The sequence below is a fragment of the Callithrix jacchus genome, chromosome 15, assembly GCF_049354715.1.
Source record: "Callithrix jacchus isolate 240 chromosome 15, calJac240_pri, whole genome shotgun sequence".
In the NCBI taxonomy this organism is placed as follows: Eukaryota; Metazoa; Chordata; class Mammalia; order Primates; family Cebidae; genus Callithrix; species Callithrix jacchus.
The window spans coordinates 74908446-74921267 of NC_133516.1; the positions used below are offsets into that span (position 1 = coordinate 74908446).

General features: G+C 47.9%; 1 protein-coding gene and 1 pseudogene across 3 annotated transcripts in view; one reads left to right on the forward strand and one right to left on the reverse strand.

Moving 5' to 3' along the window:
* Positions 1 to 883: 883 nt before the first annotated feature.
* LOC108588435 (cytochrome c oxidase subunit 6A1, mitochondrial pseudogene) lies at positions 884 to 1414 on the reverse strand (annotated as a pseudogene).
* A 933-nt stretch (positions 1415 to 2347) lies between these two features.
* Positions 2348 to 12822, forward strand: part of IL17RD (interleukin 17 receptor D) — an 81611-nt gene continuing 71136 nt past the window's right edge. For all 3 annotated transcript variants that reach the window (XM_035273870.3, XM_078351848.1, XM_078351849.1), the window contains exon 1: positions 2348 to 2540. In XM_035273870.3, coding sequence (XP_035129761.3) covers positions 2415 to 2540 — 126 coding nt within the window. In that variant the 5' untranslated portion in view covers positions 2348 to 2414. The remainder of the gene's footprint in view (positions 2541 to 12822) is intronic.

Sequence of the window (12822 nt, forward strand, 5' to 3'; positions counted from 1 at the left end):
TAAAAAATGAAAAAAGAAAAAAAGGAAAAAAAATTCTGCCCAGCATCTGAGATGGATGCTGCTGTTTAGGGAAGCCAGCACCCATTCTCCCTTTCCCTGGCAATAATGTGAGTGTTCTTTTGGGCAACCACTGTTTCACACTTCCAGCCCCTGAAGTTCAGGTGAGGCTGGCACTACTCCTTGGTTCTAGACGTCACTACTTCCAAGTCAATCCCCGAACTTCTGCTAGCATTACCAAGACTTCCTCCACTTAAGCCCTCCAAAGAGATGTGGGCAGGGTGGTGGAGCCACAAGCGAAAGTGCAGGAATCCTGTGTTAGCAGTGGCCAAGCTTAGGCCAGACAAGGAAAGGGAGGGGATTCTGGGACCTGGAAGGAGAGTCATATAGAGGAGCCTACCCTGTTGAATGGATGGAGATGACAAATTCCAAGGTTTTTTGAGGCAAAAAGACCAAGATAAGGCTGGGACTGAGGGGAGATCCATGCAGCAGGAGCCAGGTGATAAAGACAGAGGGGAAGAGAAGGCTGTTATGGATTTTATTCTAAATGGCCTTTGCATAAAAGTCACCACATAATAGTTTTATTTATTTATTTTATTTTTATTAATTTTCTTCTAAACAGAACACATAAATTTACTGTTTTTTGTTGTTAATGGTGGTGGTGTTTTTTTTTTTTTTTTCTCTTTAGAGACAGGGTCTTACTCTGTCACTCAGGCTTCAGTGCAGTGGCAGGATCGTAGCTCACTGCTGCCTCTAACTCCTGGACTCAAGCAATCGTATAGGCATGGGCCAGCACACCCAGCCTAGAGTTTTGTTTGTTTCTTTGTTTTCTAAGTTTAAGCTATTTATTTAAGCCATCTTCTGCTGCAAGCAAAGGGATGGAAGATCAGCATGCCAGTCATCATCTGACACAGGTGAGCCTAAGGTCCTGTATACTTTTTCTGGTCCGTGTGCAGAGTATGGTCCAAACCAGTGCTGTGGTCCCCGGTGCCCGGGTAGTGGTCCAGATTCTCTTTATTCATCTTCATAGCCAGTTGGAAGTGGATTCACACGAGGGCTATGGAATAGAGTATGGTTACTATCTCCCCAGGGAGATGGCTTGGTCCTGATGCGGAGATGGGGGTAGGGGATGAACTTGGGTCTCTTGTGCTCTCCATGGTGTGACTTTAGGAACACATTCAACATGCTGACTGCCACCCCGGGGAGCCTGATGAAGAAGGTGAGGGCCTTCCACATGCTAGCCTTTCCCTGTCCGCCATGGGTACCACTGGACATAAACCACCCCAGCTGTGGGCAAGACCAACCCAGCAGCCGAGAAATCCGTGAGGCAACAGCTGCCACCATTTTTGCCCTGGACCCCAGCCTAGAGTTTTAATTAGAAGAAGTCAGTAGTCTAATTTGTGTTTTTGGAGGATCACTTTGGATCCAGGGTGGAGAAATGTATTGGATATGGGGACAAAGTCAGAAGTAGAAAAAGCCCTTAGGAAGAGGAGATAGTGTTCTTGAGGAAGGGGGCAGTGGAGACCGACAAAGTGTCAAGAGTCAGGTGCCAAGATACAAGGCAAAGGGCCAGGAGGAGTGTGGTGAAAAGCTGGATAGCTTGGGCTACTCCACTTCTCTGATCCTCAGTTTCCTCTTCCATAAAAATAATATCCACTTCATGAGGGTAGGTTAGACAAAGGCAGTAGCTGAGAGTATTGTTTTTAGTCAGATCTGGATTTGGATCTCGGGTCTGGCAGGTGACAGCTGTGTGACCTTATGAGAGACTGTTAATAATAGCCTTTGTTATGTTTCAACCAACAGAACTCTCCCCACACTAGGATACTTATTCTAGCTTCCATGGGGGGTGGGGGGCAAGTACCATGGAGACAGCAAGGCTTTTGACCAAAGTCCTACTAGTAAATGTGGAGCCAGGATTTCTCTGTCGCGTTCCCCTAACTTTTCTGCGTCTGAAACTGGGATAGCAATAATACTGACACTTACCTGTGTGGTTGGGAGTACACAGAAAGGGGTCTGGCACATAGCAGGTACTTATTAAATTATTAAAATTATTATTATTCTATTCTTTGTGTTTTCCTGAGTTTTTACATGGAGTGAGCATCATTTGGACAAATCCTTTGGATTAAAAAAGTATCTACTAAGTGAAGGGGAAAAAACTGCGGCTGCCAGTCTCGGCAGGGGCTTGGGGCGTGACAGGGGGCGTGGTCTACGGGGGCAGAGCCACGACTGGAGGGCTAGGCTGTGGGGGCGGGGCCAGGACAAGAGAACTGAGGATTGGGGTGGGGCCCGGGTTGGCGACGCATGCCCAGTGAGGTCCTCTTGGCTGCCGCCGCCGCCGGGGCCACCGCCCACTCGTGGCTGGCCAGCGGCGGGCGGCCGGGGCACAGAGAAGGGCACGCCTGGGCGAGCGCACGGCTATGGCCCCGTGGCTGCAGCTCTGCTCCGTCTTCTTCACAGTCAACGCCTGCCTCAACGGCTCGCAAGTGGCTGTGGCCGCTGGCGGGTCGGGCCGCGCGCGGGGCGCCGACACCTGTGGCTGGAGGGTAAGGCGAGGGCGGCGGGTATGTTGCTGTAGCCAACTCGCGGGGGACGCAGCTCGCACAGGTGCTCGCGGGGAGGCGAGCTCGCGCCAGCCTGTCTGCTCTCCGCGGCTTTCGCGGCCGGCCGGGGTCCCGCTCCTCCCGCGCATCTTCCTGCTTTGCTTTCCCTCCCGGGGCGCGCGTCCTCCGGCCCCCGCCGGGGTGAAAGCGTCTGCCGGACCCAGGCTTTGTGTTGCTAATGAGGTGCGGCCGCCTGCCGGGGTCCCTTTCTGAGGGCAGGCGTGAGGGGCGGCGGGGCTGGGCAGGGCGCCCCACCCTTTGTTCTTCGCCTGGGACCTCCTTAGCCCCAGCGCTGCTTGTCCCGGGCTGGCATCCCCCGAGCCATCCGGACTGGGGAGCGCGCTTTGGAGAGGGAAGGGTGTCTTCTCCCGGACTTCCAGCTCTGCCAAGGCCCGGGCGGCAGGAGAGGGGACCTGGAGCTCAGGGGAGGGATGCGCCGCGCTCTTCTGGTAGCTTTGTTCCTCCTCGCCTGGGGCCGTCACCTTACTCCTAGCGCTCCTCAGACTCCGGGACCTCCTGAGAAACTTTGCCTCCCGGTTCAGTCCTTCGTCTTGTGAAGGTCTCGCGGCTGTTGCCTTCCTTCCCCTCTGCGAGTTGCGGATATTTTCCGCCAAAGGGCCGCGTGAGTGTCACCTGGGTCAGGTGCCCAAGGCGAGACTAGAGAGGTTCCCAAACTTTGGCGGTGTGCGTGGAGCAGTCTCTCTGGAACCGAGCGCTCCTTTGACACTGTCTCGGCCGTGTGCACAGGTCATTGCCATCCCCTTCCCGGCTCCTTACCTGGGCTTCTGGCCTTGGGCGGCCCCAGAACCTGGGGATTACATCCGCCTGCCCCGAGCTTCCCACAGAGGCCAGGATGGACCCAGGGTTAGGGTACTCACGGCCTTAAGCCTTGTGAAGAAAACGGAGGCTTTGCACTCAGGCAGCAGTGACATGATCTTGGCTCTGCTCCTGGGGAGCCATGAGCCTCAATTTCTTCATGTGACAAACGGGATGAAATGAGAATTTCCTTAGTGTTGCTGGGCTGAAGGATAGGTATGGAGTGGGTTGCTTAGGCCAACGTTGACTCACCCCTCTTGTGGGTGGCTCCAAACAGCCTCAGCACGGTCAAAACCTAGGACATAACAAAGCGCTTAGGGTTCGGGTTGGTGCCTCCAAGCTCACTTACCCCACAGTCCAAGAAATGTGGTGCAGAAAACCAGGTGTGAGCCAGGCAGCTGGGCTGTCTTCAGACTCAATAGCTAAGCTATGGAGACAGCTAGCTTATGTGAGTCCGCCCTGCCTCACACCCCACCCCCTTGGACTCTATATTTCCTTCCCAGTTGAGTAAAGCATCACATTTTCTTACTCCTCCATTTTAGTAAAACATCACTGCTCTTGTTTTATTGTTTCAAAAAAGTTTTAGTAGCTAGCAAGTTTTCTCAAGGCTGTCTCGTGTTGACTTACAGATTCTACCAGCATTTTGGATTTAGACTTTTGCTGGCTTTTAAGTGACTGCAATAGCATCATAGGCGTTTTATTCTGAGTGTTCATGTGATGGCATAGGTAAAGCAGTCTGATTTGCTATTTCGCTGCAGTTGCCAAGGTGACTTCATATGCCAGTGTACAAAACTCGTGAAGTTTTAATGCTGTGGGGTATAATAGTGCCCTGACAGAGCCAGGCTGATGATTTTATTCTACCTGTGGGACTGTGTTCTCCTCTCCCAGACCTGCACCCTCACAGAATGATGGCTCTGTCCCAGTCACCTCACACTCATGCTGACCTTTTCCCCACTACAACCCCTAGTTGGGGGTAACTTTCTCAACTGCTCCTGCCTTGGCCCCACCAATCCTTTCCTTGGGTCATCTTTATTCCCTTCCTGTATGATCGTAGAGGCCCCTGGGCCATGTTCTAGATTCCAGGCTCATCCAGGCTGATACATGGTTCCTTCTCCTGGATTTGTTGCTTGGTGCATTTCATGGACCCAGTTTACCCACATGCTTTGCATTCCCATCCTTTTCAGCCTCACCCTCTGCCCCTCGTACCCTGCTCCTAACTCAGGATGGATGCCCTCTGTGCTTCGAAGGCATGCTTTTCCCACCTCCTAGGATGCCTTTTCATCCCTGAGAATTCCTTGCCTAGCTTAAGACTCAGTTCAGGGAACTGAGCTTTCCTCAGGGAAGCCCTACTGAATGCCATGCCCTTTGCTTTGCCTTCTCATGCAGGTCCTTGCACTTTGGCCTCATCAGACCACATTTTCAGTATTTGTTCACTTCTGTGTCTTCAGACTACTTTCTTTCTCTCTTTTTTTTTTTTTTTTTTGAGATGGAGTTTCGCTCTTGTTACCCAGACTGGAGTGCAATGGCATGATCTCGGCTCACTGCAACCTCCACCTCCTGGGTTCAAGCAGTTCTCCTGCCTCAGCCTCCCGAGTAGCTGGGACTACAGGCACGTACCACCATGCCCAGCTAATTTTTAGTAGAGATGGGGTTTCACCATGTTGACCAGGATGGTCTCGATCTCCTGACCTCGTGATCCATCCACCTCGGCCTCGCAAAGTGCTGGGATTATAGGCGTGAGCCACTGTGCCCGACCCAGACTAGTTTCTTTAGCCAGGCACTGAACCTCATATTGGTGGCCTCAGAGCCCTGTAAATCTTGGCTGAACCAAATTAGAACTTGCTGCCTTCCTGCTAAATGCTGTATTTCCTGATAGATTTTAAGAAGTAGAGGCAAAGATCAGAGCCTCAAGTTCCATTGTCTTTGCAGCAGGCCTTTGCACATGCTGTTCCTGCCTATGTTCCTTCACTTTACACCTCTGCACCTTCCCTAGCATCACTTCTGGAGAAAACTCCCTGTTCACACCTCCCTGGGTCATGTCTTCCAGAAGCTGCTCTGTCAAGGAGTCAGCCAAAAGGTACTGGTACACAGTGACTAGAGTATTTGATTCATGTTTGGGTCACCTACCAAATGGTAGGTACTCAGTCCATAGAGGTCCGCTTCAGCTCTAAGGTTTCTTACAGTTAGGCTATAGGAACATAGAAGAATAAGGGTCGACTGTATGTGATGCAAATCAGAGGAGGCTTCCTGTGGATCTGGGTCATACTCAGACCCTGAGAGGAGGCAGCAAGGTGCAGTACCAAGCCCTGAGAGACCAGATTTGGGTGCTCGAGCAGAGCTGAGCAAAAGATCCCCTTGATCTCCAGGGAACATTTGTTCCAGGAACTCTTGCCCCTGCAGGAATGTGTATTTTCACAGGACTTGCAAGGTGACTGCAGCCAGCCAACCCTCTGCAGCCCTGTTAACAGACCCTTCAGGGTCTGCTCCCAGAGGAGCCAGGAGCTGGTCTGGTTTAAGTGGTCAGGTTTCACAACCTCCCTATTATTAGTTGGGCAATTAAGAGGCTGATACCATCTTGAACACAGGTCAGTGTTTTAGAAATGAGTCGTGGGCACACTTCCTCAACTACTTTAAAAAAATTCTTTTAGGGTCTTTGCCAGATAAGATTGCTCCTTGAGTAATAAATACTGTGTTCCCAGAGAAGCAATAACTTGTAAAACCTCCAGAGGGATCCGTGTCTTCATTTACACTGGCTCTTGTCTTGCTTTTAGAGAGTGGAATGTTTTGTTACTGGAAGCAAGTTTTGTTCGTAACTTTAATTGTGTCAGTCACTTGTACTGAAGTTCTGCCTCCCCTCGTCTTGCTGGTCTAGAAGCTTATTTATGGAACAAGGAGTTAGGAATCTACTCCCACAGGTTTTTATTTAGTGTCTTTTCCTGCAGTAGGGGAGGAGGGAACATTTCATGCCTCCTTACCTAAATGGGGTATACCTTCTCTGGTCTATTATCCCTGAAACACAATTCCTACTGCCCCTGCAAAAAAACACTACTCCTTCAGGAATTTGGGAAGCCAGGATGCTGGCATCATCTTTACAATGAAATGCAAGTTTCCCATTTAAGGCAAATACTTCATCTCAAAAGGTAGGAAGGAATAGGGTGGTACTTGGAAAAGAGAAGTTCCAGCTGGTTAAAATTTAGGTTCCTGATAAAAGTCCAATCCAAGAATTATCCTTGGCTGTGGGCCCAGGCATGTTTATTTGATTCTGAATTGGATGCATTTTCATTCACTTGCAGCTCATGGCTCCGAGGCCCACATCTGGTCTGCCTATAGTATGGCCATGTCATCCATGTTACAGATACTCTTGTGTCTGTTACAGAATTGTTGGTTAAAAAAATTACTCTGTCCTGGTTGATACATTTTTTAAGAGAGACGTTTTTATAAGCAGTGCAACGCTTTCTTCCAGCCTCTTTTGCCTAGTTAATTGGGAACTCTCATGGCCCATGTCCATCTTTCTTGAGCAGCCCTCTCTTCTCTCCCCACCCCGACCCATCCACCCAACCCCAAGCCCCTGCAGTGCCTGGGGCATTCCGCTGGTTATTAACTTGGACATACAGCTCGGTGACTAGGAGACCAGCAGCTACTTTCTCTCCAAGACACCCAGGGCCTTCCAGTATCAGAATTGCCTTAGGACCTTGTTAAAATGCAGATTGAAAGCTAATGGGATCAGAGTGGGAGAGTGGAGCCCAGGAATTGGCATTTTAACAAGTTCCTCTGAAGATACTTATGCTGTAACAAGGATGAGAGACCTATTTATTGTTTTAGGGGACAGGGCTTCCACAGTCTGGAGAAGGGGAGAAGACACATTCTAAACATTTAAAATCAGAGTTTGGCTTTAAATTATGTCCCTGGACTTAGAGAGGAATGTGGAGACTTTCTCAGAGCCCTGACCAATAAAAGGGGTCAGGCTTGCTGGGGAGTGTGAGGACAGGGGTGAGGAGGAGCTGGTTTGGATGGGTGCCTCTGGCCTGGGGCTGATGAGGAGGCCTGGAGTCGACTTGACACTTCCACTGGGTTCCTCCCTAGAACTGCTGGGTTTGTCTGAAAACAGTCTGAGGAAGGAGTAGCAGAGGATCCAAATCAGATTCTCGCAGTTCAAATCTTACAACTTCCCGACAAAGGAAAGAACTGCTAATGCTTTTAAGTATTTTTCATGCTTCATTTGGCCTAAAACATGTTTTTTTCTTTTTCCCTTTTTTCTTCTTTAAAGCTTTCAAGGCTTTTTCCTCCTCTGTCCCTGAACTTTTTATATACTATGCCCCAGCAGATGTCTGCTCCTGCTGGGGCTACCCCATCAACAATTTTATTGTCCTTCTTCATTCCCCACTGCTTCTTTTTTTTTTCTTTTTTTGAGACAGAGTTTCGCTCTGGCACCCAGGCTAGAGTGTAGTGGTGTGGTCTCAGTTCACTGCACTCTCCGCCTCCTGGGTTCAAGTAATTCTCCTGCCTCAGCCTTCTGAGTAGTTGGGATTACAGGTATCCACCACACATGCCCAGCTAATTTTTGTATTTCTAGTAGAGACAGGGTTTCACCATGTTGGCCAGCTGGTCTTGAACTCCTAATCTCAGATGATCTGCCCACTTAGGCCTCCCAAAGTGCGGGGAGTACAGGTGTGAGCCACCGTGCTTGGCCCCCAACTCCCTCTTGAGCCAGCTTATGATGGGTGGGTTTTTAGGCTTCTAGAAACTTGAGCCTCCACCCTGGATTTGTAAGAATGTGGGGTGAGAGGGGGCTCAGACATCTCCAGGAGCTTGACAGGTTAACAGGTGCAGTGGCCTTAGAGCAGACCTCTCTCCTGCCACCCTACCCTGGCAGCCAGACCTTTTCCATTTCCTGTCTACCCCTAAATTTGGAGAGCTCCTGCCCTCAGCAAGCTGGGGGGCTGTCTGTGCTGGAGCCACAGGCCCCATCTCCAGCCAGCCAGACTTGCCCAGCCAGTGGGAGGCATTGTCCTCCTGGGCAGTGTTTGTCTTGGCTGCTTGGATGTTCTGAATGGGCCTGACACACGATTAGGTGACTGATGGCCCCTGAAACACATTGTCTCCTCTGGGGTCCACAGCCTTTGAAGCTCTTCCCGGTGGGAAGTAAAGAGACTATTTGCTCTATTAAAATGCCTTGGTATTTCCTCTGTTTAACCACAGGCCACTTCCCCTCTGCCACTCTAAACCCGGCAGGGCCACCGGCTGATTGAAAAGACACAAGCCCTCGAGTGATCACATCCTATTGAAATAGATAGTCTTACTGCAGATTAAAGCTAGGGACCAGTCTTGAAGAAACAAATCCAAGGGAGATTTTTGAGATGGCTCCTTATCTTGCTCAGAATTTAGTCTGTTGAACAGAATTTACACTCAAAGTCCTGAATGCATAAATGTAAATATGTCCTTTTTTAAAAAAAGAAGAGATACCTACATTGTAAATTAAGTCAGCGTGTGTTTAATCTACATATGGCAGGTTAAAGCAATCGAATCAACAATTGCTCATTGTATGAGTTGGAAACCCTTTGGTGTCTCAGAAGGGCATGATGTCTGTTCATAGAAAACCACACTCGGCTTCTTTCTCTATTTGCAGATTCTGTCTGTTCAGTGATATGGTGACCAAGTAAGAAAGAAGTCTGTAGCTTAAATAATATCAAGAATATCTCTAGGGAGACTCCTTCATCCTTTCCCAGACAATATATTAAAAGAAGGAATACTTAATAACAAACACCAGGTAGGAAACTAAAAATTGAACAATTAGAAATATTACCTACATAACAAAGACTCCATCTGTACCCTGTTTTTGTGAAGTGGTCTAAAAAAGGAATAACTATTTTCTAATAGAGACTGTTACATTAATGTTGACAACTCCATTGTTCGAAGTATCCGAGATAAAAATGGATTCCCTTTTCTTTGGTTCCTTATTTGGAAATGTTGGGGGAAGGTGGATGTAGCTAATTAAAGCTACAACATTTAAAGGGGGGACTTAATAGGTACCAGCTGTCCTCAGCAAATCACTGAGTGGACGACAGTGAACTGTCGTGAACACACATGTAATTCTCCTGAAACGGAAGTGGGCCCATCAATTTTCTGATTTAATAGTGTAAATGAAAACTACCTCTACTGTGCTTATTTAAGAAGAATTTGTTTTACAGCAAAACAGATGCTAAAATGTCTTATTTGCATATGGCTGGTACCTTAAGACTTGAAAGGCCAGTAGATGGCAAGTTATTATTGGAAGCTTAGTGAATTGTAATTTTATTTTACCTTTCTTCATTCCAAACCAGATCTAATAGACATTAATCATGAGGCTTTTCATTAAAACTACTGCATGGTAGGGAAGCATGCTTGAACGTACTAGAAAAGCCATATAAAATTCAAGTATCAACTTTGAAAAGGGAATGGAAATTGGTAGTATTAATTAAAATGTTTGGATGGATATTTACATTTCACACATTAAATGAACACTTCATATGAATCATTTTGAAATCATGAGGGATTATGCCTTAAATCCAACTTTTTTTTCAGATTTAAAAAGTACTTCATTCCCTTCAAAACTAGGAGTTTTTCCAAGTGTTCTGTTTTGTCAGTTTTGTAGATTTTTTTCCCCCATTGAATAGTAACCCTTTAAAAAATGCTGGCAGTGTCCCCAGACTTCTGTGCTGGGATGGACTGTTTTACTTGAGAGTGGGAGGGTTAATGGGATAAAGGGAGGGCTTCCTTGGAATGAAGAGGTGTGTTTTCCTGAGATAGGCCATATGGTTTAGAAACCCTTTCCCTGTGATTTTATTCTGTCCAGGTGATTTCTGGTTTCTCCTCTCCCGAAACGGCCCCCTTTTATCTGAGGAAAATGCAGTGCAGTATAGACCAAATGTAGCAGCAATCTGCCTGAGCGTGGTCCCTCCTGAGTGACAGTTTATGGCCCCTTCCTCTGGAGTGTGCTCATTTGCTCTGGGTGGAGCACAGGCACTCACACGGTTAGGATTTATTGTAACTGCTCAGTATCTGAAGCTCAAAAAGATTTATTTAGAGTGAGGAGGCAGGAGACAATTTTTTTTTTTTTTTTGAGCAGCTACCCTGTGTTAAGTTGTGGGACCAGGCCCCTATCCACAGTGGCTGCCTGTCTGGGCCAGGAGCAAGACAAAGGAGTAGGGGCCTGGACAACAGGGAAATTCAGGAAGGATTCCGGGCCACAGTACCAAGCACTACCCGTCCTCTTTCCACACTTCCCTACTCATTCTAGAGAAACTTGAACCAGCTTCTCTGCTCTTCATCTTAGAACTGCCCTGTGAAAAGCAGTTTGTTGACAAGCAAGTGCCTGAGGCCCTGCTTGAGGGCCACCTTAGAACTCTGGCTTTATAGCCCATGTCTCATTTGGTTTCCAGTAACTCTGGCTTTTTGCTCTGCCTTAGTCTCCCCTGCTTTGGAGGAGGCTCCCTTTTCTCTGTGAGGCTTCTCCCTACCACTCCCTAGCTTTCCCATGTGCCACATAGCCTGGCTCATTCCATCATCCCTCCAGATTTTTTGAGAATGCGTCTAGCCATGTTTGCAATGATGTGTTGAGGAACAAATTTGATGTGTTTATAAAGAAGAAATTGAATTTGAGTGGTTCATGGGAGCTTAGGTGAAGAAGACAGGTCTTAGAAAGGGACTTCGAACAGGGCCTGACCAGTGAGTGGACCCAGGTGCTAAGGGGACAGTTTAGGCAGAAAAAAAGATGGGGGCAAAGCTGGAGGAGGGGGCTTATTGGTTGGGGGGACAGTAAGGTTGAAGACGTAGGTACTAAATAACAGGGCACCTTAAAGTTTGCCTGTGTGTGTTCTGTCAGGAGTGGTGAAGCTTGGAAGATTTCTCCAGTAGGTGAACGGTTTGATAAGAGAGACACTCAGTGGCCATTCATTCACTGACTGTATATTGGTGTATTCTGTGTGTTAGGTCTGATTTCTAGAGCTTAGATTTTATTTTATTTCCAGAAACAGGGTCTCTGTCACCTAGGCTGGAGTGCAGCAGTGATCATAGCTTATTGCAGTCTTGAACTCCTGGGCTCAGGGAATTCTCCTACCTTAGCCTCCTGAGTAGCTGGGACCACAGGCATGTGCCACCAAGCCTGGCTAATTTTTTAGAGATGAGGTCTCATTGTGTTGCCCAGGCTGGTCTTGAGTTCCTGGCCTCAAGTGATTTGCCCACCTGGGATTACAGGCATGAGCCACCATGCCTGGCCAGAGCTTAGATTTTAGTAGGGGAGAAGAATAGGATAATGAAATATCAGACCTGATCACGTTGTTTAAAATAACAACTTGCTGCTCACTCTGTCCTCTTTTTCTTCACTTTTTCTCTGCAGAACTTTTCACCATGGGACATATATAGTATTTTCTCTCTCCATCCTTCTTCCCCATTGCAGTGTCAGCTCTATGCAGGCAGGACCTTTACCTGTTTCGTTCCCTTCTGCATCAGGAGAACAGTGCTTGGCACATAGTAGGTTCTCCATCATGTTTCTTAAATGACTAAGCACTCTATGGGAAATTTAAATGAGGTGATAAGAGCAATGGGTATTTGCAAGTAGATGCTCTCCAATGGCCTCTCTAAGGAGAGGACATGTCAGTCTAGCAATTGTAATAAAAATTTCCTCTGGGCAGGGAGTGGTGGCTCACACCTGTAATCCCAGCACTTTGGGAGGCCAAGGCATGCAGTTCTCCTGAGGTCAGGAGTTTGAGACCAGCCTGACCAACATGGCAAAACCTCGTCTCTGCTAAAATTATAAAAATTAGCCAGGTGTGGTGATGTGCACCTGTAATCCTAGCTAGTCAGGAGGCTGAGGTGGGAGCATCACTCAAACCCAGGAGGCAGAAGTTGCAGTGAGCCAAGATTGCATGATTGCACTCCAGCCTGGGAGACACAGCAAGACTCCATCTCAAAAAAAAACCATTTCCTCTGAAATTGTTTTCTTAACATTGGCTAATCATGTGGCGGTTAGTGCTGAAAGTAGCATTAAAAACAATATGCGTGATGTATTCATTCACACCACAGTTATTGGCACTCCTGCCAGGGGCCACATACTGATTAGAGGCTGGGCTTTGAGCTGTGTTCCCACTCATGACAGAGGATGTGTGTGGGCTGGTGTTGTGTGCGAGCCACACCTGGCCGAGTGTCTGTTGCTTGAGGGGGTTGTTTGGACTGTCCATGTTTGCCCTGCACTGTGGATGAGAAAAATGTAAAAAGTTACTGCTAAGCATTAACTAAGCATCCTGGTTTTGGACTTTCCGAAAGGATGTGAACGAAACAAATCTCACTCCCTGGCAGCGGCCCTCAGTTTGTATGAAACTTTTGTCTTTTTAACAGAGGTTCAGGTCTGGTTTTTGTTTGCTTCGTTCCCCTC